This window comes from Sapajus apella, unplaced genomic scaffold (genome assembly GCF_009761245.1).
Source record: "Sapajus apella isolate SASKATOON/1434 unplaced genomic scaffold, GSC_monkey_1.0 scaffold5, whole genome shotgun sequence".
Taxonomy (NCBI): Eukaryota; Metazoa; Chordata; class Mammalia; order Primates; family Cebidae; genus Sapajus; species Sapajus apella.
This window is the reverse complement of record NW_022436945.1, coordinates 7,589,468-7,613,907: the sequence shown is the minus strand read 5'-3', so window position 1 is coordinate 7,613,907 and position 24,440 is coordinate 7,589,468. Positions and strand designations below refer to the sequence as shown.

The following is a 24,440-nucleotide window of genomic DNA, read 5'->3' as shown; positions in this document are numbered from 1 at the left end:
AGAAACTAGCTGGGCGTGGTGGTGGACACCTGTAGTCCCAGCTACTTTGGAGGCTGAGGCAGGAGAATCACTTGAACCCGGGAGGCAGAGGTTGCAGTGAGCCAAGATTGTACCATTGCACTCCAGCCTGGGTGACAGAGTGAGACTCCCTCTCAAGAAAAAAAAAATATTTCTGCAAACTGATCTTATTAAATACATGCACAATGATAATAGGATTAAAAAAAATAATGACTGATATTCTCAGCAAACTGACACAAGAACAGAAAATCAAACACCCACATAGGTGGGTGTTGAACAATGAGAACACAGGGAAATGGGGAGGGAAGCATCACACACTGAGGTCTGTTGGAGGGGCCAAGGAAGAGACAGTGGGGGGGTGGGGAGGTTGGGGAAGGATAACATGGAGAGAAATGCCAGATGTAGGTGATGGGGGTATGGAGGCAGCAAACCACATTGCCATGTGTGTACCTATGCAACAATCTTGCATGATCTGCCCATGTACCACAGAACCTAAAGTACAATTAACAGAAAAGAAAAAATAATAATGACTGGTAAATGTATCTTGTTTATAACTGGCCTTTTTATGGTGTTTCATAGTTTATAAAGTATTTTTACATTTTTTCATTTAATCCATAAATAAGTTAGATGATGTGATCCTTATTTGCATGTGAGGTAATTCAAATAACTTTGTGGCTTGCAAAGGCTAGTAAGTGGGATTCCACCTCACATTTTCCAAGACTTCAAATCCAGTTATTTTTCCATTACCCTATATTGCATCTTAGTTGCCATTCCCTGCTGTGTCCAAGTTTATGTAGATAGGTTGGATTGTAAGGAATATTCTCCTGGAAAAAATAAAAATCCATATTTAAATTAAATATATCTTATTTGTTTACCTAATTTTTACTCTAACTCTTGCAACAAAGCCTTTAAACAATATGGTAAAAATCTGTTCTGACTTTTCAGATACAGAGTGTTACTTGTTTTCTTGGGCATCATTCCATATTCTGAAATCTGTGGGCTTTTCTGGTGCTTTCTTCTCTTTCTCTATTTCATGTTGTCTTTCCTGGTGTGCAAAATTTATTTCCTCCACATATCTCTCCCTTTGTTCTGATTTCTTTCATAGGAAAAATAAAGTTGAAGCACAATGATAAGTCTAATCTTTCAGAAAGTTAGATGATACTTAAAACCCAATTGTTGAAAAATTGTTAATTTATAACCAGCTCATTGTTTTTGCTATTTTGTCCTATAATAGCGCATATTACTCTCCTTACAGCCTTTTCTGTTTATTATTTCTAGGTGTCCTGAGTTTAATTTTAAAATTAGTTCTTCTCCCCTTACTGTTAGTAGTTTTTAAAAATTTAGTATTATTTGAGCCATTGCTGTGGAGAGTGGTAATTTTATTTGTTTTAATAAAGTTAGCATATTTAATGAATTTTTTCCCTCTTTTAAAGACTGTGAACCAGAAGAGCTGACTGACTGGTCTATGGATGAAAAATGTTCATTTTGTAACCTACAGAGAGAAGCAGTCAGTGTAAGTTTTAGTGCTATGAAATTATCTTTAAACTAATGCACAATTGTAACACAGTTTTTTTAAAATCTTAATTTGTTTTGAAAAGTTGTGACTCACAGTGGAATCTTAAATATTTGATTTTGGTAAACGAAAATATTTTAAAGTCTTACATTAGAAGTCTAACATTTAGCTTAACTTGCAGCTGAAAATCCTAGAAATCTCATCTTTTTTTACTTATTTACTTCACATTTCTTTTTATCGTTCTCTGACTCATGAAGTTTAGTTCAGGTCTATTTTATATTTAGGCATAAAGGGGTAAGCTTGAAGGCCTACTTTGGTCTGAGACCACTCTACAATCTGATTTCTCAGAAATTAATAGTAGGGGTATAATGTGCTAGTTTTAGCCTTTCACTTACTCTGGAAGTCTTTTGGATATCATAATTATCTCCTGTGTAAATGATGAAATATGTAAGTGTCTACTGTATACAGGGCATAAACTATGCAACCAGCATCTTCTTGTATGGTGAGAAATCCTGATTTCTTTTCTACTGTTGTGATAAGGGCTGAGACGAAATGAGAACTTAAGAACCTGTACTGATTTTGATCAGATTAGTGGGTAAACACATCTGCTTTGTTGTTAAAACTCTCTTATAGGATTATATTACTGACATGCCAATATAGTGAATTTATTTACCAGTATGTTTTATATGCTCTTTTTTTTTTTTCCTATAGTTTTGCTAAGGAGTAGGTTATTTTGACCCTCTATCATAGCTACTTCTTTTTTCCTGACTCTTATTCTGAATTTTTTGTTCCCTCTATCTAATTTGATATAATTTAAAGGGTAGAACAAATGAGCACTTAGAGCATTATTTTTTTGTAATTTTTAATGGAATTCCATGTTTGAATTAAAAAATGATTTTGTATGTTGTTGTTTTCTTGTACTTTTAGGATTGTATACCATCTCTTGATTCTTCACAGTCAACACCAACAGAGGAGCTATCATCTCAGGGCCAGTCCAACACTGATAAGATTGAATGCCAAGCAGAAAATTACCTAAATGCACTCTTTCGAAAGAAAGGTAATATTGGTATGCTTTCTCATTTGAAATTTGCAGTAGAGATATAAAATGTTTGAATTTTGTTTACACAAAAGTGTTTTATATGTCAACCTCTCTACTTCATTCTTTATTACTTCTTTCTTTATTCTTAATTTTTCTTTATATTTTTAGGGAGAGTAAGAGTCTCAATCATTATACTAGCCTTGTATTAGGCATTCCTGTTCAGCATTCTATTTTCAGATATCTCTCTGACTTTATCTCACATTTTCCTCATCTACTATAGGCAGCTTTAAAAATTTTTCTTATGCTTCTGGTCTTCCTTATTGTATTGCTGTTCTGAACACTTCAAAATTTGTTTGATGTTCAAAAAGTTATAGATATATAATACTATATTGCAAAGCTATACCTGTTAATGTAATGGTTAAATCACTTATCAGCTTGGTTGGAGTATATTTGCTGACTTGCTATTTCAGTATTTGTTTGGTAGCTTGAATTTTCTTAGTAGACATTAAAAAATCTATGTTCTTTTTTCCTTCTTGTCTCTCTAAACTACTCAAACCAAATAGCTCCTGTTTTACTTGTTACTTTACTTGACACACACGTATCAAGCAGAATTAGTTTTTATACTTTAGTTACTTGGGAGAATTATAGAAATGTAGAACCTGCCATGTTTTGTTCTTGGCTGTTGCCACAGTAATAGACTGTCTTATTTTTACCACCTGGACCTTTGGAGTAAGTTATGGTGTGTGTTTAGGTTGGGGGATTATCCTCTCTCTCAGCTTTGGGATTGAGAAAACATTACCATATTGTCATCATCTACTTGTTGACCCTATTTTACTCCTTTTTTCAATGAGTTGTCACCAGATATTTTTCTACTAAATTGATAACTTTCATGTTTAAATCAATAATGTTTAAAATAGTACTTGCCTTTGATAATTTTGTTTAGTCTTAAGTGTTCTAAGTTCTTTTATATGTTGAAATTGTCTTATTAGAAGAGTCATTGTATAATTTAAAGACCTAAAATTAAGAACTATCATTTTTAAGAGCAAGGGTTGGAAAATCTTTTCCTGTGTGTTACTATTGAGAAATTTGCATTATCTTTAAAAATCAAAATCTTTTTTCAAAATTTTTAGTACAGTGTTAAAAATGTTTTACAGCCAGGTACAGTGGCACATGCCTATAGTCCCAGCTAGTAGGTAGGCTTAGGTGGGAGAATTGCTTCAGCCCAGTTGTTCAAGGCCAGCCTGGGCAACAAGACCCCATCTCTTTAAAACAGTAATTTTACATGCTTTCTTTAAGGATTTTATAACTTATTCTATCCTTATTTTAGAAAAGAATTTTATAATTAATTTAGAAAATTTTATTCTGTTAGTATTCGCTTACGGAAAGAATTGAAAGAATTATGCTATCAGACTTGTATCACTAAAGGAGCTGGAAGAAATATACACATTTACACATATACACACAGTAAGTTTCATTTACCTTGGAACTCATTACTCAGTCTCCATTTCCTTTGAGTCATTTGTAATGGTAATAACTAGAATTATCAATAATAATAGCCTTTAATTTTCGATAGTATGGAGTTAGCCTATGCTCCATTGCCCTATTAAGAGTAATCAGTAAAAACTTGGTACTATTTCAGCTGATTCAAGCATCTGGGTCTCCAAGAGGTCTCCTACCAATGGTTGGGTGAGTGTTCTTGGATATTTAGTGACCTCTCCGTTTCTGGATTGCAACATCTTTTGAAAGACTGCAGAGTTTTTAAATTAAAGATTCTTCCTAGTGTTTTTGCATTGTTTTAGGCCTTTGTTAACTTCTTTATTTGTAGTTCATCATCACTTTCCAGATTTAATTAACCATAAAGGTTTTTCTACTTGTTTACTTGGGCTTTTTAAATTTGCTTTCAGTAAAATAATTTTAGAGATTTCCAAATGGTCTGACCAAGATGGGGTTCCAATATAATGACAATATCTTTTAAATGGCCTTAACTCCTTTATTAGTTTGCCATTTGAGTTCTACTATTAACTCTACTTTGAAGTAAAGGGCAAGAAGTATGATTTTAAAGGCAGGAAATATTTCTGAGTCTTTGGAGTAGCATATAACACGTTGTTAAAATATGTTTTTAGTGCAGATTTTTTTCCCTGAAAATATTCCAAATGTGGTCATTTTTAGGAATTGTGGATATGGATGGCATTAATATTCCTGATAACTTTAAATCTTTTGCTTAGTTTGAGGAACATACACATGTTGATCATCTTGCTAAAACATAAAGAAATCTTTTAATATTCTTATGGTAACGAACTTATTGTCTTTTCCAACTTATGCTTTTTGAGATGGTGCTAATGATAAATATAACCTATTATTGAGAATGTCACTACCTGGGATAATGATGATGATTGGTATCAAGAATTATGATTGAGCACTAAACCCTTTTAATGCTCTATCTCATTTAATGCCAAAACAATATTAATAGGTAGGTACTATTTAACGGATAGGAACAATGAAGCTCAAGAGAAGTTATATAACATGATTTTTAGTTCTGTGTGATGAACATTTGAGCCATTCAGAAGAAGTTCAAAAAATAAACAGTGTTCTGTGTGACGAGCACCTAGATTCTTTTAAGTACTAGGTAGAAAACACTTCCCATTCTCTGCTAGTTAGCAGATAGGATTAGAATTATATTATTTGAATTCAGGCTAGAGAGGAACTATGAGGAATACTCTGTATTTCTCATAGGTTTCTATTTTTTCTTCATATGGCTTCTGAACAATTTCAGTGATTAATCCCTTACAGTGCTTAATAATAGGTAGGTTGTAGGAATGCCGCTGTCATTAAACCTTCTCAGAATGGTAGAAGCTTATTACTTAAATTCAGCTCAGTCAATTCATTGTATTTAGAAGCTAGTCAAAAATACTCTTTCAGGGTTGAATAAGTTGAATTGCAAAGAGGAGGAAGTTCTAGGACAAAGGTAAACTTTTATCTAGTTCTGTATGTTCTTTACTTTAGAAATGTTTAAAAATTGAATTCCTTCTAATGGTTAACTCTAAAATTAACTAGAGTGCTAAGTAGAGTCAAATCTCCATAACGGGGACTTTGTTTTGTTTCATGCAGAATCTCAGCAACTAAGACAGTACCTGCATCTTAGGTCCTGAGTTAATATTTCTTTGGTGAATAAATGAGTACTAAGATAAACTATACCTAGATATCTTTCAGTTTCTCTAAATATTCAGTAGTGTTAGTACTTCATTTATTCTGTTTTGAAGAAGTAAATTATTTTGTATGTACATATAGTTTACCTTTCTCTGCTTTGTACTTAAAGTATTACTGTGTATAGTTTGAATATCAGTTTGTTTGGAATGTTGATAAACGTAGGCATATAGATATAAAATGGCTTGTTCACAGGTATCCTTATAAAATGTAAACTAAGTTATTTTGGCTTTTAGCTGCAGATTCTCTAATCACCTGAGATGTTTGTGTCACTGGCTTATGATTCAGGAAAATGTCTCACCTTTTACTTTTAAAATGAAGGCTGCTGGACTTGACTAAATTGGACAGATAATATGTACATAGTAGCTCAGCAAATCATACTGCTATCTATATAATAAAACAAAGCCATCCTTTATCAAAATGTAATATGTTTTTCCTGCTTTCTTTTAATACCCACATATGCTTAGCATTCATGTACCCACAATTCTGTGTTCTTTTTCTGAAGACCTTGATGGATTTGACCTTCTTGATGGATTTGATGCCGTTAGTCGAAAGCTCCTATTAATGAACTCTTTTCCCTTAAATTAATTGATGGCCAAGTTTTATATTAAAGTTTTCCATGCTTTTTGGGAACACAGGCCCTTTTTCTTTCAAACTGTTAATGTTTTTGTTTTATGCTATAGCAGGATATAAAAACTAGTATGGTTTACTAATCAGTTGGGTTATGACTGATAATAAAGTAATTGATTTCTTTAAAACAGGTAGTGTTAATCCTTTAGACTGCTTTTCTCTAAATGAAGACAGCCTTGATTGACTATGTAAATTTAACATGATTCATTCAGGCATTAAGTGTTTCTCATGTAAGTGTTACTTTGTGATGTCATTGTGGTCATACTTTGAATATCTCTTCTATGTGTTGCCCTTTTTGAAACTCTTGGGGAATTTTAAGTGCCATAAAATAACTCATATACCATTATGAGCTGCATTCAGAGGTGTTTATGAAAAGATTTTTCTTCTTTTCTTACTAGGTACTTGTAAGATAGTAAACAAATTCGAAGAACACACTCAAAATTAGAACTGGATTGAAGACTTTCTACGTTTCTGATAAAAATCTCGCTTTTAGTTGCAATGCCATCCATAGAAGGAATTAAGGGAAATCTACCAGGTCATCCATCATCACCCAGGTTCTCATCTTCCTTTGACTTTTTAATTCCCTAGTTCTTCCCAGTCTCCTATGCCTTTTATAAGCACCCAAATTCTTCCTACTGTGTCTTCTGGAACTTCAGTCTTTCATCAGCAGAATTCCTCAGTCTCTTCTCTAAATGTTCCTCTTCCTTTATTGCTGTAATGGAAACTTATGTGTTCATAAAGGATGCTTTTGTAGCTTCTTACCTGCTGATTGTTTTTAATTCCTTACTTTATGTAACATAAGGAGGCATCTGGCAGGCAACCTGCAAGATCTTTGTATCTGCCCCACTTGCTCAAAAACATGACTTTCTTTGAAGCACATGACATTAAAGCATTCCATCTACATTATCATCTCTACCAGGCTTTTTACTTTCTTCCTCCTAAATACTCTTCCCATCATAGCTCATGCTGACTTCAAATTCTGTGTAGCTGATACATCTAACACCCTGGCCTCTCAGTTACTTGATCTCTTTCTAGTGCTCTTTTTTCCTTTGTTTACTCTAGCCACTTTTTCCCGTATTCTTATACCTTTATCACGTCCCAAATCCAATTTTACTTATCTCTTTTTCTGACTTCCATCTTATCCCAATACTCTCATTCCAGTATTTATTTTTTATTTTTTTTAAAGTTCTGGGGTACATGTGCTGATCGTGCAGATTATACATATTTACAAAATACATGTGATATTTTGATACATGCATACAATGTGTAATAACCAAATATCCATCACCTCAAATAGTTACTATTTTTGTGTTGAGAACATTTCATATCTTTGCTTCTAGCTATTTTGAAAAATACAATATATTGTTATTAACTGTAATCACCCTACTATGCCACCAAACACTAAAACTTATTCCTTCTAACTGTACCTTTGTACCCAACCTCTTCATCCCTTCTCCACCACCCTTCCCAGCCTGTGGTAAATATCATTTTACTCTACCTCCATGAGGTCAGTGTTTTCTTAAGCTCCCACATATACATGAGAAGGTGTGATATTTGTCTTTTTGTGCCTTGCTTATTTCATTTAGCAGATGGCCTTCCAGTTCCATTTTGCTGCAAATGGCATGATTTTATTCTTTTTATGGCTTAATAGTATTCCGTTATGTAGATATACTACATTTTCTTTATCCATTTGTGGACACTTAGGTTGAATTCATAACTTGACTATTGTGACTAGTACTCCAATAAACATGGTTATACATGATATACTGATTTCCTTTCTTTGATATACTGATTTTTGCAGTCTACCCATCTGACAAAGGGCTGATATCCAGAATTTACAAAGAACTAAAACAGATTTACAGGAAAAAAACAAACAAGCCCATTCAAAAGTGGGCAAAGGATATGAACAGACACTTTACAAAAGAAGACATACATGAGGCCAACAAACATATAAAAAAATGCTAATCATCAGTGGTCATCAGAGAAATGCAAATCAAAACTACATTGAGATGCCATCTCATGCCAGTTAGAATGGCGATCATTAAAAAAATCTGGAGACAACAGATGCTGGAGAGGATGTGGAGAAATAGGAACATTTTTACACTGTTGGTGGGAGTGTAAATTAGTTCAACCATTGTGGAAGACAGTGTGGCAATTCCTCAAGGACCTAGAAATAGAAATTCCATTTGACCCAGCAATCCCATTACTGGGAATATATCCAAAGGATTATAAATCATTCTACTCTAAGGACACATGCACACGAATGTTCATTGCAGCACTGTTTACAATAGCAAAGATCTGGAACCAACCCAAATGCCCATCGATGATAGACTGGACAGGGAAAATGTGGGACATATACACCATGGAATATTATGCAGCCATCAAAAATGATGAGTTCGTGTCCTTTGTAGGGACATGGATGAACCTGGAAACCATCATTCTCAGCAAACTGACACAAGAACAGAAAATCAAACACTACATCTTCTTACTCATAGGCGGGTGTTGAACAATGAGAACACATGGACACAGGGATGGGAGCACTATACCCCGGGGTCTGTTTGGGGGAAATAGGGGAGGGACAGCTGGGGTGGGGAGTTGGGGAGAGATAGCATGGGGAAAAATGCCAGATATAGGTGATGGGGAGGAAGGCAGCAAATCACACTGCCATGTGTGTACCTATGCAACAGTCATGCATGTTCTTCACATGTATGCCAAAACCTAAAATGCAATTAAAAAAAAAAAAAAGAAAAGAAATAGGGACTTTAGCTCCCATTCTGTTTGGTAGTAAGTTAAGCCAGAGTGAACTGGTGAAGTAGTGAAATAGATTCCTGAGGTTCATCCTTGTCTGAATCCATGAAAGTAGTTCTGTGAATCATCAGCTGAGCCATAGGCAAAGCAACTGAATGAAAAAACTCAGAATGAATAAACTGTTTAAAGTTACTTCACTTACAGTTTTTTAGCTCCTCATCACCCAGTACTCTATTTGTAGTTTCATTTTTTAATGTGATGAGTCTTCTCATGTCATGATCAAACTTACTTGTAACAACAAACATTTTATTTGTGTGGTCTATTTTTTTTTTTTTAAGATTCACTGTCAAGTATTTGTGACTCTTTTTCTTTGCCTGACTAATAATGAACATCAAGTGGAAAGATTTTTTTCAATTATAAACTTCAACATTTCTACTGCCGATTTCATTAAATTCAGTTTCCGTTACCAAGATGAAAGACATTTTGCTTTACAGTTAACATTTCCATTAACTCCTAGAAGTTAGCAAAATATATGCTAGATTCTTTCATACTCCCTTCATTGTTTGTGGTGATACTTCCTTCAAGCTTGATCGGATGATAGTATCATCTTATGAAGACCCTTTCTTAAATCCCACATTAAAGAAGTGTCAAACGTATTAACACCCCACATCAGATATTCATAATTAATATGCTTGAAGTATGTGATATGTCCTTTGTCTATAGGCTGCATTAATGACATTCAGTTGAAAAGCAAGAGTCCATTTAAATATTGTCTTCAAAAATAACGTTAACTAGAAAGAGATGTACATAAGCATGGTCTGTTATCAGAAGTGCCTTGTTTGGAAGATTTTCTTTCCCCATATATTCCTTGTTGAATAATAAAGGATGTTTCTGTACAACATCTTGAATACCTTTACACTCAAGCTTTATGATTCAAACACCACAAAACAAGCATACTTTCCTTTAGCATTACCTTTAAGAGCTCTTCAGTTTTTCAAGTGGTATACCAACAAAAGTTATAGCTTACTATCATCTTTACACTTTGCACTTAAAAAGTGATGTTGAGCTGTCTTTGACATCTTGATATTCTAATATTGTTCTTCCTTGTCTAAAAAAAAATTGAGGTGGCAATTTTTCCCCCATAAAAGTTCTCATTCATCAGGATTGAAAATGTGCGTAGAAGTTTAAACACATTTATCAATACTGTAGTTTTTCAAATTAACCAGGGAGTGCTGCTGCAGCCTCACTGTTGGCAGAAACTATTAACTGAACTGTGATCCTCAAAATATGTAGTTTATACAGTTCTTAAAACCGTTCTGTACTTCTTTAAAACTCAGCTATTTCACTGAATCATTGCCTTCTTCAGCCGAGGTACACTATAATACAATGTGATTGGTTACAACAGAGAGTTTAAGAAATAGTTTATATATATGTACACACACACACACACACACACACACACACACACTTTAAGTTCTGGGGTACATGTGCAGAATATGCAGGTTTGTTACATAGTTATACATGTGCCATGGTTGTTTGCTGCATCCATCACCCTGTCATCTACATGAGGAATTTTTCCTAATGCTGTCCCTCCCCAATCCCCCCAACCTCCAGTAGTCCCCAGTGTATGATGTTCCCCTCCCTGTGTCCATGTGTTCACAGCATTCAGCTCCCACTTATGAGTGAGAACATGTGATGTTTGGTTTTCTGTTTTTGTGTTTGCTGAGAATGATGGTTTCCAGCTTCATCCATGTCCCTGCAAAGGACATGAACTCATCCTTTTTTATGGCTGCGTAGTAGGGTATATGTGCCACATTTTCTTTATACAGTCTATCTTTGATGGGCATCTGGGTTGGTTCCAAGTCTTTGCTGTTGTGAACAGTGCTGCAATAAACATACGTGTGCATGTGTCTTTATAATAGAATGATTTATAATCCTTTGGGTATATATCCAGTAATGGGATTGCTGGGTCAAATGGTATTTCTATTTCTACATCTTTGAAGTATTGCCACCCTGTTTTCCACAATGGTCGAACTAATTTACACTTCCACCAACAGTGTGAAAGCATTCCTATTTCTCCACATTTCTCTAATGACCAGTGACGATGCTTTTTTTTCATGTTTGTTGGCTGCATAAATGTCTCCTTTTGAGAAGTGTCTGTTCATATCCTTCACCCACTTTTTGATGAGGTTGTTTTTTTCTTAGGATTTCATGACTAAAACACCAAAAGCAATGGCAACAACAGCCAGAATAGACAAGTGGAATCTAATTAAACTAAAGAGCTTCTGCACAGCAAAAGAAACTATCATCAGAGTTAACAGGCAACCTATAGAATGGGAGAAAATTTTTGTAGTCTATCCATCTGACAAAGGGCTAATATCCAGAATCTACAAAGAACTTAAACTTTTTTTCGAGAGAGAGAGAGTTTCACTGTTGTGTCCCAGGCTGGAGTGTAATAGCACTATCTCGGCTCACCACAACCTCTGCCTCCCAGGTTCAAGCAATTCTCCTCCCTCAGCCTCCTGAGTAGCTGGGACTACAGGCATGTGCCACCATACCCAGCTAATTTTTGTATTTTTAGTAGAGATGGGGTTTCTCCATGTTGGTTAGCGTGGTCTTGAACTACCGACCTCAGGTGATCCCCCTGCCTCAGCTTCCCAAAGTGTGGGGATTACAGGAATGAGCCACTGTGCCTGGCCCAAGAAATAGATTTTTATGGAATTATAAGAAGTACAGATAATTCGACTTGAATTAAGAGCTAGGAGAAGAAAGTATATTGTTCACAGGCTTTACAATAGAGGTAACAGTTGAGCAGAATTTCCTTAGTAGAAGAATGCAAAGGAAAAGGGATATCTCTTATATCGGGGTTCTTGATTTAAAGTGACGAACTTAGCCCTTGTCAAGAAAAAGGGAGTTATTGGGAGACTATTCAGGGTGCTCACAATTATCTAAAGGCTACAGGCCCAACGTTAGCAAATAAAAAACCCGAGAATACAGGGGAACCACAGCCAAGGACACATTGTAATAAACAAATCTGCATAACCTGAGGTTTATGCTTCCATAATGTGTTCGTTTTTCCAGGTCCTGAGAAGATTCATTTAATTGGCCCATTCTAAAACATCTGTCTGCCCACCCTTAGCACCACTATGGCAGAGAAAGAGAGGAGGGATCTGGCCTCTTCCACATCGATTGTACATGTAGTCAAAATATGAGAATAGCACTGTAGAAAATGAATATGCCCACACAGACCGGGTATATAAAAAACAAGATTCTAGAGTTGTCAGGTGAAGTGTGTACGCTTCTTATTGTGGTGCTCTCTACCTGCTAGCTAAAACCCTAGAAAAGGGGGTTAGGGTACTAAAATTAGGCGACTTGGTTGCTAGACAGTACACATACAAAGCCAGATGTTCATTAAACCCCTTCATTTGCCAAAAACAAGGACATATTCTCAGCCCTTAGGCTGCTTAGCCCGTACAGTATCTGACTTTGTTGATCACTCATTTCTTTCTTGGAAATGCTCTTTCCTTTGGCTTTCACTGTACCACTTTCTTTCATTTTTCTTTAATCCTATGAAAATTGTTCCTTGTTTTCTCTTTTCTTTTCTCTTTTTTTTTTTTCCTTTCCTATGAGGAAGAAGGCATAAGTTGGGTAAGGTAGATTTTCTTATTCTTTGTTTCATCCCTTAAATGTTATTCTTCTCTTGAGGCTCAATTCTCAGCCTCCTTTTAATTTTGTGGATTCTCCCTGGACAGCCTTAAGTTTCAAGCCCTCACATTCTAGTGATAGAAAATCTGCATTGCTAGCCCTGATTTTTCAAGTTCATATTCCTGGCTGCTTCTAGGTTATCTACTTCCAGATACAACCCACAAGAATTTCAAAGGAGGTAGTATGTATAACACTGGAAAATTTTAGTTATTCCTTTTGACTTCCACTCCTGTCTCCTCCATTGAAATATGAACTCTTTGAGGACAGACGCTGTCTTTTATTTCATCATTTTTTTCTAGTACTTAACGCATATATTTATGCTCAAAACGTGTAATGAATGTTTCCTATTCTAGTCTCCAGAAAAATGAGAAGTTTAAAATCCTATTCTGTGGCCCAGTTTCTTTATATAAATAATCCAAACTCCCAGTTACCTTAATTAGAAACTTCACACTAAATACTTGTTGAGTAACTGAATCTACCGGGTCCCCTCAATCTCATTGATTTTACTTAAAACGTTGTTTATTTAATTGACCATGCAGGTTTTCATATTTTCTTGGCTTTACCATAACCCTCCACATATTTATCTTTTCATTTTCTTCTAAAACAAAGCCATTATTCCCTTAAAAAAACCTTTCACTTGCTGCTGCTGCATAGTATCAACACTACAACCCAATTATGTTTATGTGTACTTCAGTGTTTTTGCTGCTTCCCATTTCCTCTTTGCTTGATAAACTCTAAATCATCTTTCAAGGAAGAAATGTTTTATATTCTCTGATCCCTTTCCTGTTTTTCTTTTCACTACCTCCAGGCAAAAATTAAAGTTTCCTTCTTAGATTTCCTGTAATACATTGTATATGAACATAAATTAGATGTGTTTTACCAAAAAGAGAAAGGATTATAAGAAGCTAAAACCTATATCATGTGGGTATGTGTTCTACTTGGTGAGAATACAGCCTATACAGATGGTGATATGGGAGTTAATGCATTTACTGGTCATTTTAAAAAAATGTTTATATTGTAAATTGACAATTTAAAATTGCATAAATTTATGGGGTACAAAGTGACTTATGAACACAACTTGGAATAATTAAATCAAGCTAGTTCATATATCATCACTTCAAATACCTAACTTTTTTTGTGGTGACGATTTACTCTTAGTGATTTTGAAAGATATAGTACTCTATTTTTAACTCCATTTGCCACATTGTGCAATAAATCTAAAAAGAAAAAAAAAAATCCATATTCCTTTTGAGATGGTGTACCCTTTGACCCTGTCTCCGCATTACGCCTACCCCCAGCCTTTGTATTCTACTCTCTATTCCTTGTATTCTACTATTCTACTCTCTGCTTCTTGAATTTGATTCTTTTAGATTTCACATATAAGTGAAGACATGAAGTATTTATCTTTCTGTATGGCTTACTGAACTTCATATAATGTTATCCTGTTCCATCCATGTTATTACAAATGACAGAATTTCTGTCTTTAAGGCTGAATAGTATCTCACTGTGTGTGTTTTCTTCTGTGATAATGGTATGGATTCTTATGATAATGTGGCTGTATCCCGTTACCTCCCTCCACCAAAAAACACCTCCTAAAATGCTATAAAAGGCCAAGATCCTATGATTCTGTGTTCTTTGTATTCCTGTGACCAGGCTTATTCCTCATTCTGCATGGACCATTGAGACCACCAAATCTGTAGAACAAAAAGAAATTTCAGGAAGCCCATGTTCACTGACTTTATCCTTGATTTTGTACTTATTCTTTGCAGCCCATACTCAGTGGTGAAATAGCAAGCCAAAGTGAAAGCAGTGTAAGCAATGTGTAAGTCTTCATTCTTGCCAGCCTTTGAACCAGCTAGCTCGTAAGCCTTCCAGAATAAAAATCAGTGACTGTTAGTAACTTTTGGTATAAAGTGTGAGAGAATAAATAAATGTTTTCTCACTTTGTTTTTCTGTGTGCTACCAATTTTTAAAGATTAGCTTATTGCTCAATTGTTAATGCCGTCCTTATTCCCTTTGAAGAGTGAAGAGTCGTTTCATTTATGAGATACTGGTTGAGTTACTTTGTTGAGTTGTGGGACCATGGTTGAGTTGATCTTTGAACACATGAATAAAGTATAGTATTGAGTGTGTAGTCTCAAGGAGGACGTTGCTGGTTATAGTAGGCTACAGTGGAGATTCAGTAGGGAGAACAATTTATGAGCTCTTGATTCTCTTGTCATCTCAGGGGTGTTGAAATTAAAGACAAAATGAGCCGCCAGATCAGCGGTCCCCAATGTTTTTGGCCAGGGGACAGGTTTCGTGGAAGACAATTTTTTCTCAGGCAAGGTGTTGCAGGGAGATGGTGTCAGGATAAAACTGTTCTACCTCAGATCATCAGGTATTAGTTAGATTCTCATAAGGAGCATGCAGCCTAGATCCCTCACATGCACAGTTCACAATAGGATTGGTACTCCTATGAGAGTCTAAGGCAGTTATGCTCAGTTGCTGGGGGCTCACCTCCCGCTGTGCGGCCCGGTTCTTTACAGGCCATAGACTGGTACCAGTCTGTGCCCTAGGGGTTGTGGACCCCTGCTCTAGATATTCTTTTGAGAAATATGTAATCTTTATATTCTATTCTTCCATACTAGGTCGTTAACTCATAGAGAGCAGAAAGTACATATACTTTTTCAGTATCTTATATTACCCTGAGCAAGTATCATAGTTACATTAGAGTTTTGATAATTGATTTTTTAATAACTTATAAAAATGAAAGATAATCTCTAGTTGAAATCTAGCTCTGTGCCTCTGTAATTATCCCATTACAGTATTTTCTAGGTAGATTCTTTTTAGTACTCATTAATAGTAATTTGTTTGCATTTTGCTTACAGTCTTGTGCCATTTAAAAATTAAAGATAAAAAAGCAGCATTTAGGAGTGTCTTTTATGGCTCATTCTGTAGATAAAATAGAGAAACAGTATGAGTCTTACTAGTTGATTATTGAATCTAATTCCACGGTTTACCTTTCTGCTTGTTATTGTAGCATTTAGATATTTTGCATGGTCTTGTTACCAGAGAATAATACATTTAAACCCTATAGCAGTTCATAGTGGTCCTTACAAAACTTAAGTAATTTAGAATAGACTTTTTACTCTTATTTGGGTTTCACTCTGTTGTCAAAATATTAGATTTTCTTTGGAAACAAATCTGCTTTTTAACACTTTTACTTTGTTTTGCATTTGTTCCTAGGAATGCCCCAGCTATAGCAGATCCAAAAGCTTATATAAAAATTTTGGCATCTCTTAAGTACCGTACTGGTTATATTGGTTATGTTTTAACAAGTCAAATATTTGTGGCACCCCTAACTGTAATTCTCCACAGTAGCCTCTAGACAGTAACTTCAAAGCTGTGTTGAAGGTGGCTGTAATAAGAATAAGGCAGTATCTGAATGACTCCTTTGATGGGTCAGAGATTTATACTACTTAATAGCAAGTGTCATCACTGTTGAAGAGGCAAAAAAAAAAAAAAAAAAAAGTCTGTCATGGGAAATGATTCAGCATTCCAAATAATTTCTAGTCAAATTTCCACTACAATCCTGACTATTGTGTAGAGAAATATGAACATTGAGATAATGTATCTAGAGTAAATTGCTTGACTGCTTCCCTATAAGAAGAAATGGTTTACTCTCTTCCTTTTCAATTACCATAATTAAGTGTTTCATATATTGAGAGTAAGCTGGAAGACTTGTGCCATTATTATTTATCTCTTCTGAACTTGTCTTGCGTGGTGGAATATATTGTTAGATTATATAGGAAGTGGAAGCTGGATGAAGCAGAATGGGAGTGGAATGTCTGGGAACATTGATAGAGAATAATTTTTGTATTGGCAGTCTATGTTATGGTGGTTATCAATGATTTCTGATGGGGATACATTTTTAAACATTTGTTTTCTTTTTCTGATAATATTCAGAAACCTCTGAATCTTTTCTCCTTTATTTTGCTTGGCAGATTGTTCTCTGGCCTCTCTTTATCTACCTCACAGTTATAAGAAATGAAGCAGTGAATATAGCATTTTATCATTGCAACTTAAAATCAGCATATACTGCTTTGCTACTATAATTCTCATGATACTATTTATCTCTTTAATATTACTTTCTAGCTCAGAGGTTCTTAACCTGGGATTCACATAGTTCACCCAAAACTTCATGGTTAGGATTTCATGGGTCCATAAACTTGAATGGGTGAAAAAATTACGGGTTTTTTTTCCATTGACCTTTAGTTGAAATATAGCATTTACTTCAACTGTAAGCATAGACAGCAAACAACAGTGGTATTAGTAATACCTGTTCCAGTAACAGAAATCATAAACATTTTTACATCATATCTTGAATTATTTTTTACATTCTCACTACTTTGAAATTATGGTAGATATTAGACCTACTACTAGATTATATATTTTAATGCATTAAAAAGAGGTGTATATATATTACATCTTAATTTTTCTAAAGAAAGGTTGACAACTATATTTTAATATAGTTTGTTTCCTGTATATTCATTCATTTAAAAACACAATTCAGAGAAAGAGCCTGTGGGCTTCACCACACTGCCAGAGGAGTCCTTTTACAAAAATAGTTTAAGAATTCTGTTTCCCACCTTTACTATTTAATCTTCATACTGTCCCTAGAATGTCATATGTTAAGGACAGTGTTCTTAGATTTTATATGTACAGATATATATATACACACATATATATATATACAGATATATATATATACATATATATGCAATATATAAATATACATGTACATGTACCTATACTTTTTTTCCAGATTTCACTCCCTCTCTTGGCTTCAACACTTCACTTCTGTTGACATGAGCCACCGCCTCTTTCCCCCTTTCATTACTATTTTCTAGACACCTCCACGTGTATATTATGGGAAGAATTTTAAGTCACTGAGCTAAAACTAAACTTATTTTGCTTTTAAACCTTGTTCTTTTTCCCCCCTATGTTCTCCTTTAATTAGTGCCGTTGATGCTTTCCTGTTCACCCAGAGTTAAATTTCAAGAATAATTTTTGATTCTTTGTATTTTCTTACTACTTTCTGTAAATGGAGTTATAAGAAATAGCTAGGGATTATTAAAGAGGCTGCTGTGAACATTCTTGTGCAAGTCTTTTTTTAGACATGTGTTCCATTTCTCTTGGGAAAATACCCAGGAGTAGAATTGCTGGGTTATTTGATCAACGTGTATTTAAAATATATTATAAAATATAATAGCTATTTGTATTATAAAATATAAAAGCTATTTATGTTATAAACTGCCAAACTATTGTAGAAAATGTATTCTTTGAGTCTTAATAGCAATATGTAAGAGTTACAGTTGCTCCACATGCCTGTGAGCAATTAGTGTTATCAGTCTGTTACTAGCTATTCTAGTGGGTGTGAAATGGTATCTCATTTTGCTTTAAATTGCATTCCCCTGGTGACTAATGATATTGAGCATGTTTTCCAGTTTTTATAGACAATTCATATATCTTCCTTTTTAAAGGATCTGTTCAAGTCATTTGCCCATTTTTAATTGGGTTCTTTGCTATCTTTTGATTTGTAGATGTTCGTTATAGATTCTGGATAAAAGTCCTTTGTCAGATAATTACTAATGTTTTATGTTTGTTGAATAGTGCTTTAGCCTGGTTGAAGGGCTTTTATATACTTTGTCCCTAATTAGTTGGGTAGATTAACCTTGTGAGGTTGAAGATGAATTAGTTTCGATGCCCTCCCTGGGGTAGGTAAAGAAACTAGACACATGGAAGAAACTAAATCAAGACTAAGACAACTAAGAAAATAAGAAAGGGGAACTCTGAAACAGATTGAGAAAGACTTAGCAACTTTATTTTTTGAATGGGTTATAAAAATTGTTTTATCTTCTAAATAGTGTAGTAAATTAAGCTTTAGACACAGTTATAAAATGAAATAAAACTATACTCACAAGGTCATTAAAGAGTATTAATATGTAATTATCAGGGTAGCCCAGTAGGATACAAGTTTAAATTTATAAGGCTGAAGTCTCCTTTTACTTCTGCCACATGTAAACATATAACCTACTTTGAAAATTATATTAAAATTCTAAATATAAGTTTATAAATGTGCAGCCCAGGTCAGATGACTCTTTTGGTGCTTCAATGCTAGATATAAAAGTAGACCAGACTTTGTTCTATTGTATTGCCTTTAGTTCCTCTTTTAATTTGAAAACTATACAGCTAGGCTTACCAATAGATAACGTAGTAATTAATATAATGACTTAAAATTTTTCTTTTTGTATGTCTTAAATATGCCTCTTTGTTATGGGGGCAAGTGTGTGTGCTGATGTTTCCCTTTTGGTGTTCTAAGTATCATACTTGCTAATATGTTTCTATGGAGAATGATGTGAAAAAAGAGAAGAAATCTAAATCTGTAAGGTTTTCCAGTTACTGCCTTCATCACAGGAGATTTTGAATGAAAATGTGAAAATCAGTTGTTTATTATGAATTTGAGCAGTTCAGATTATTGCCATTCTTATATTCTACTTGACAAATGCTTTAAAAAGTTAGATTTATTAATATTACTCTATATTGAGGGATTACTAGATTTTTATGATATAATACAATGGTTGTGGAAAATAACACTTTTTATTATAGAACTCTGCCTTTTTACTTTTTTTACTCCAGTTGTCTGACATAGTATAGCTGCTAGAGCTTGTTTTGTTAGATGTGTCTAGCAGTGGAAGTACATTACAATGTCCTAGAAAAATAGTTGCAATAGAATGTTGGCAAAATTTGTCAGAAAACTTGGAAATAACTAAAATGTTAACCCAGAGCAGTGTTATTTTGGCATTAAGGAATGGGAACAAGAAACAGAGACCCACCTAAGCTGGGTTTGAATTGTTCAGGAGGATTGTGGGGGGCATCTCATATATATGATTTCATAAATTTGTTACCCCTGTATGTAAATTATGTAAGTTTATAAAATGTATATAATGCATTATGAAACTATTGTCGAATAATGAAAAGTGACACATGAGCACTGAGCATATTGACTTAAATATTTGTTCAACTTAACCTATTTTACATCATGCTGCTGGAGGTGATTAGGAACTTCCTACAATATTCTGTGTGAAAAGGTTTGGACTTGGGGGAAACTGAAACGATATTTCCTAATTAAACTAAGTTATTGTGCCACCCCTACTATAAAAAATCCGAAGGGGAGGGAAGGGTAGAATTACAAACACATATGTGAAAAGGAAAATGATACATAAATGTTCTTCCTTAACCTCTTCTTAAATATAGGTGTCTTTCTTTGTTTCAGCTTTCATTATCTAAACTCAGGAATTAAGTAAATTCAGATAAATTTTCTTCATATATATATATATATATATATATATATATTGCACTTTAGGTTCTGGGGTACGTGTGAAGAACATGCAGGATTATTGTATAGGTACATACATGGCAATGTGGTTTGCTGCCTCCCCATCACCTATATCTGGCATTTCTCCCCATGTTATCCCTCCCCAACTCCCTACCCCTCGCTGTCCCTCCCCTAGTCTCCCCAACAGACCTCAGTGTGTGATGCTCCCCTCCCTGTGTCCATGTGTTTTCATGCTTCAACACATGCCTATGAGTGAGAACATATGGTGTTTGATTGTCTGTTCTTGTGTCAGTTTGCTGAGAATGATGGTTTCCAGGTTCACCCATGTCCCTACAAAGGACACAGACTCATCGTTTTTTATGGTTGCACAGTATTCCATGATGTATATATGCCACATTTTCCCTGTTCAGTCTGTCATCAATGTACATTTGAGTTGGTTCTGGGTCTTTGTTATTGTAAACAGTACCACAGTGAAGATAATGTGTGTATGTGTCTTTATAATAGAACGATTTCTAATCCTGTGGATATATACCCGGTAATGGGATTGCTGGGTCAAGTGGAATTTCTTTTTCTAGGTCCCTGAGAAATCGCCACACTGTCTTTCACAATGGTTGAACTAATTTGCACTCCCACCAACAATGTTAAAAATGTTCCTATTTCTCCACATCTTCTCCAACACCTGGTGTCTCCAGATTTTTTAATGATCGCCATTCTAACTGGCATGAGATGGTATCTCAGTGTGGTTTTGATTTGCATTTCTCTAATGACCAGTGATGATGAGCATTTTTTCATATGTTTTTTGGCCTCATATATGTCTTCTTTTGAAGATTGTCTGTTCATATCCTTTGCCCACTTTTGGATGGGTTTGTTTGTTTTTTCTTGTAAATCTGTTTTAGTTCCTTGTAGATTCTGGATATTAGCCCTTTGTCAGATGGGTAGATTGCAAAAATTTTTTCCCATTCTGTTGCTTGCCAGTTCGCTCTAATGATTGATTCTGTTGCTGTGCAGAAGCACTGTACTTGAATTATATCCCATTTGTCTATTTTGGCTTTTGTTGACAATGCTTTTGGTATTTTAGTCATGAAGTCCTTGCCTATGCTGTGTCCTGAATGGTTTTGCATAGGTTTTCTTCTAGGATTTTTATGGTGGTAGGTCTTACGTTTAAGTCTTTAATCCATCTGGAGTTAATTTTACTGTAAGGTGTCAGGAAGGGGTCGATTTTCTGCCTTCTGCACATGGCTAGCCAGTTTTCCCAACACCATTTATTAAACAGGGAATCCTTTCCCCATTGCTTGTTTTTGCCAGGTTTGTCAAAGATCAGATGGTTGTAGATATTTGGCATTGCCTCCAAGGCCTCTGTTCTGTTCCATTGGTCTATGTCTCTGTTTTGGTACCAGAACCATGCTGTTTGGATTACTGTAGCCTTCTTAGTATAGTTTGAAGTCAGGTAGTGTGATGCCTCCAGCTTTGTTCTTTTTGCTTAGAACTAACTTGGCCATGTGGGCTCTCTTTTGGTCCCATATGAAATTTAAGGTGGTTTTTTTCCATTTCTGTGAAGAGGGTCATAGGTAGCTTGATGGGGATAGCGTTGACCCTGTAAATGACTTTGGGCAGTATGGCCATTTTCACAATATTGAATCTTCTTAACCATGAGCATGGAATGTTTTTCCATCTGTTTGTGTCCTCTGTTATTTACTTGAGTAGTGGTTTGTAGTTCACCTTAAAGAGGTCCTTAACGTCCTTTGTTAGTTGTATTCCTAGGTATTTTATTCTCTTTGTAGCAATTGTGAATGGCAGTTCATTCTTGATTTAGCTCTCTTTAAATCTGTTATTTGTGTATAGGAATGCTTGTGATTTCTGCACATTGATTTTGTATCCTGAGACTGCTGAAGTTGCTTATCCGTTTCAGGAGATTTTGGGCTGAGATGATGGGATCTTCTAAATATACAATCATGTCATCTGCAAATAGAGACAATTTGACTTCCTCCTTTCCTAAGTGAATACCCTTTATTTCTTTTTCTTGCCTGATATCTTTGGCTAGAACTTCCAATACTATATTGAATAGGAGTGGTGAATGAGGGCATTCTTGTCTAGTGCCAGATTTCAAACGGAATGCTTCCAGTTTTTGCCTATTCAGTATGATACTGGCTGTGGGTTTGTCGTAAATAATTTTTATTATTTTGAGATACGTTCCATCAATACCCAGTTTATTGAGAGTTTTTAGTATAAAGCGCTCTTGAATTTTGTCAAAGGCCTTCCCTGCATCTATTGAGATAATCATGTGGTTGTTGTCTTTGGTTCTGTTTATGTGGTGAATTACATTTATAGACTTGCGTATGTTGACCCAGCCTTGCATCCCGGGATGAAGCCTACTTGATCGTGATGGATAAGCTTTTGGATGTGCTGTTGCACTGGGTTTGCTGGTATTTTGTTGAAGATTTTTCATCTATGTTCATCATGGATATTGGCCTGAAGTTTTCCTTTTTTGTTGAGTCTCTGCCGGGTTTTGGTATCAGGATGATGTTGGTCTCATAAAGCAATTTGGGAAGGATTCCCTCTTTCTGGATTGTTTGGAATCGTTTCAAAAGGAGTGGTCCCAGCTCCTCTTTGTATGGTAGAATTCGGCTGTGAACCCATGTGGACCTGGGCTTTTTTTGGTTGGTAGGCTGTTAATTGCTGCCTCAGCCTCAGCTCTTATTATTGGTCTATTCATGGTTTTTACTTCTTCCTGGTTTAGGCTTAGGAGGGTTCAAGTGTCCAGGAATTTATCCATTTCTTCCAGGTTTACTGGTTTATGTGCATAGAGTTGTTTGTAGTAATCTTTGATGGTAGTTTGTACTTCTGTGGTATCGGTGGTGATATCTCCTTTATTGTTTTATTGCATCTGATTCTTCTCTTTTCTCTTGTAACCTGGCTAGTGGTCTATTTTGTTGATCTTTTCAAAAAATAGCTCCTGGATTTATTGAATTTTTTGAAGTTTTTTGTGTCTATATCTCCTTTAGTTCTTTTCTGATCTTAGTTATTTCTTGTCTTCTGCTAGCTTTTGAGTTTTTTTGATCTTGCTCTTCTAGCTCTTTCAATTTCGATGATAGGGTGTCGATTTTAGATCTTTCCTTGTTTCTCATGTGGGCATTTATTGCTATATATTTTCCTCTAGACAAATGTGTCTCAGAGATTCTGGTACATCGTGTCTTCGTTATCGTTCATTTTGAAAACATCTTTATTTCTGCCTTTATTTCATTCTTTATCCAGTCAACATTCAAGAGCCAGTTGCTCAGTTTCCATTAAGTTGTGCAGTTCTGAGTTAGTTTCTTAATCCTGAGTTCTAATTTGATTGCACTACGATCTGAGAGACTGTTTGTTATGGTTTCCTTTCTTTTGCATTTGTTGAGGAGTGATTTACTTCCAATTATGTGGTCAGTTTTAGAGGAGGTGTGATGTGGTGCTGAGAAGAATGTATATTCTGTGGATTTGGGATAGAGAGTTCTGTAAATGTTTATTAGGTTTGCTTGGTCCAGATCTGAGTTCAAATCCCGTATATCCTTGTTAATTTTCTGTCTTGTTGACCTGTATAATATTGACAGTGGAGTGTGAAAGTGTCCCACTATTATTGTGTGGGAGTCTAAGTCTCTTTGTAGGTCATTAAGAACTTGCTTTATGTTTCTGGATGCTCCTGTATTGGGTGCATGTATATTTAGGATCATTAGCTCTTCTTGTTGCATTGATCCTTTTACCATTATGTAATGTCCTTCTTTGTCTTTTTTGATCTTTGTTGTTTTAAAGTCTATTTTATCAGAGACTAGGATTGCAACTCCTGCTTTTTTTTTTCTGCTGTCCATTTGCTTGATATATCTTTATCCAGCCCTTTATTTTGATCCTATGTGTATCCTTGCATGTGAGATGGGTTTCCTGGATACAGCACACTGATGGTTTTTGACTTTTTATCCATTTTGCCAGTCTGTGTCTTTTGATTTGGGCATTTAGTCCATTTACATTTAAGGTTAATATTGTTATGTGTGAATTTGAGCCTGCCATTTTGATGCTAGTTGGTTGTTTTGCCCAATAGTTGATGCAGTTTCTTCATTGTGTCGATGCTCTTTACCATTTGGTACCTTTTTGGAGTGGCTAATAGTGGTTGTTCCTCTCTATGTTTAGTGCTTCTTTCAGGAGCTCTTTTAAGGCAGGCGTGGTGGTGATGAAAT

At 35.1% G+C, this 24,440-nt stretch overlaps 1 protein-coding gene across 29 annotated transcripts in view; it reads left to right on the top strand.

Annotated features, from left to right (window-relative positions):
- The window catches only part of LCORL (ligand dependent nuclear receptor corepressor like), a 186,990-nt gene that overhangs the window by 63,783 nt on the left and 98,767 nt on the right, over nt 1-24,440 (top strand). For 20 of the 29 annotated variants that reach the window (XM_032273272.1, XM_032273277.1, XM_032273283.1 and 17 more), the window contains 2 exons: nt 1,452-1,531; nt 2,459-2,588. In XM_032273272.1, coding sequence (XP_032129163.1) covers nt 1,452-1,531; nt 2,459-2,588 — 210 coding nt within the window. The other 9 variants (XM_032273269.1, XM_032273264.1, XM_032273293.1 and 6 more) reach the window with 7 other exon arrangements.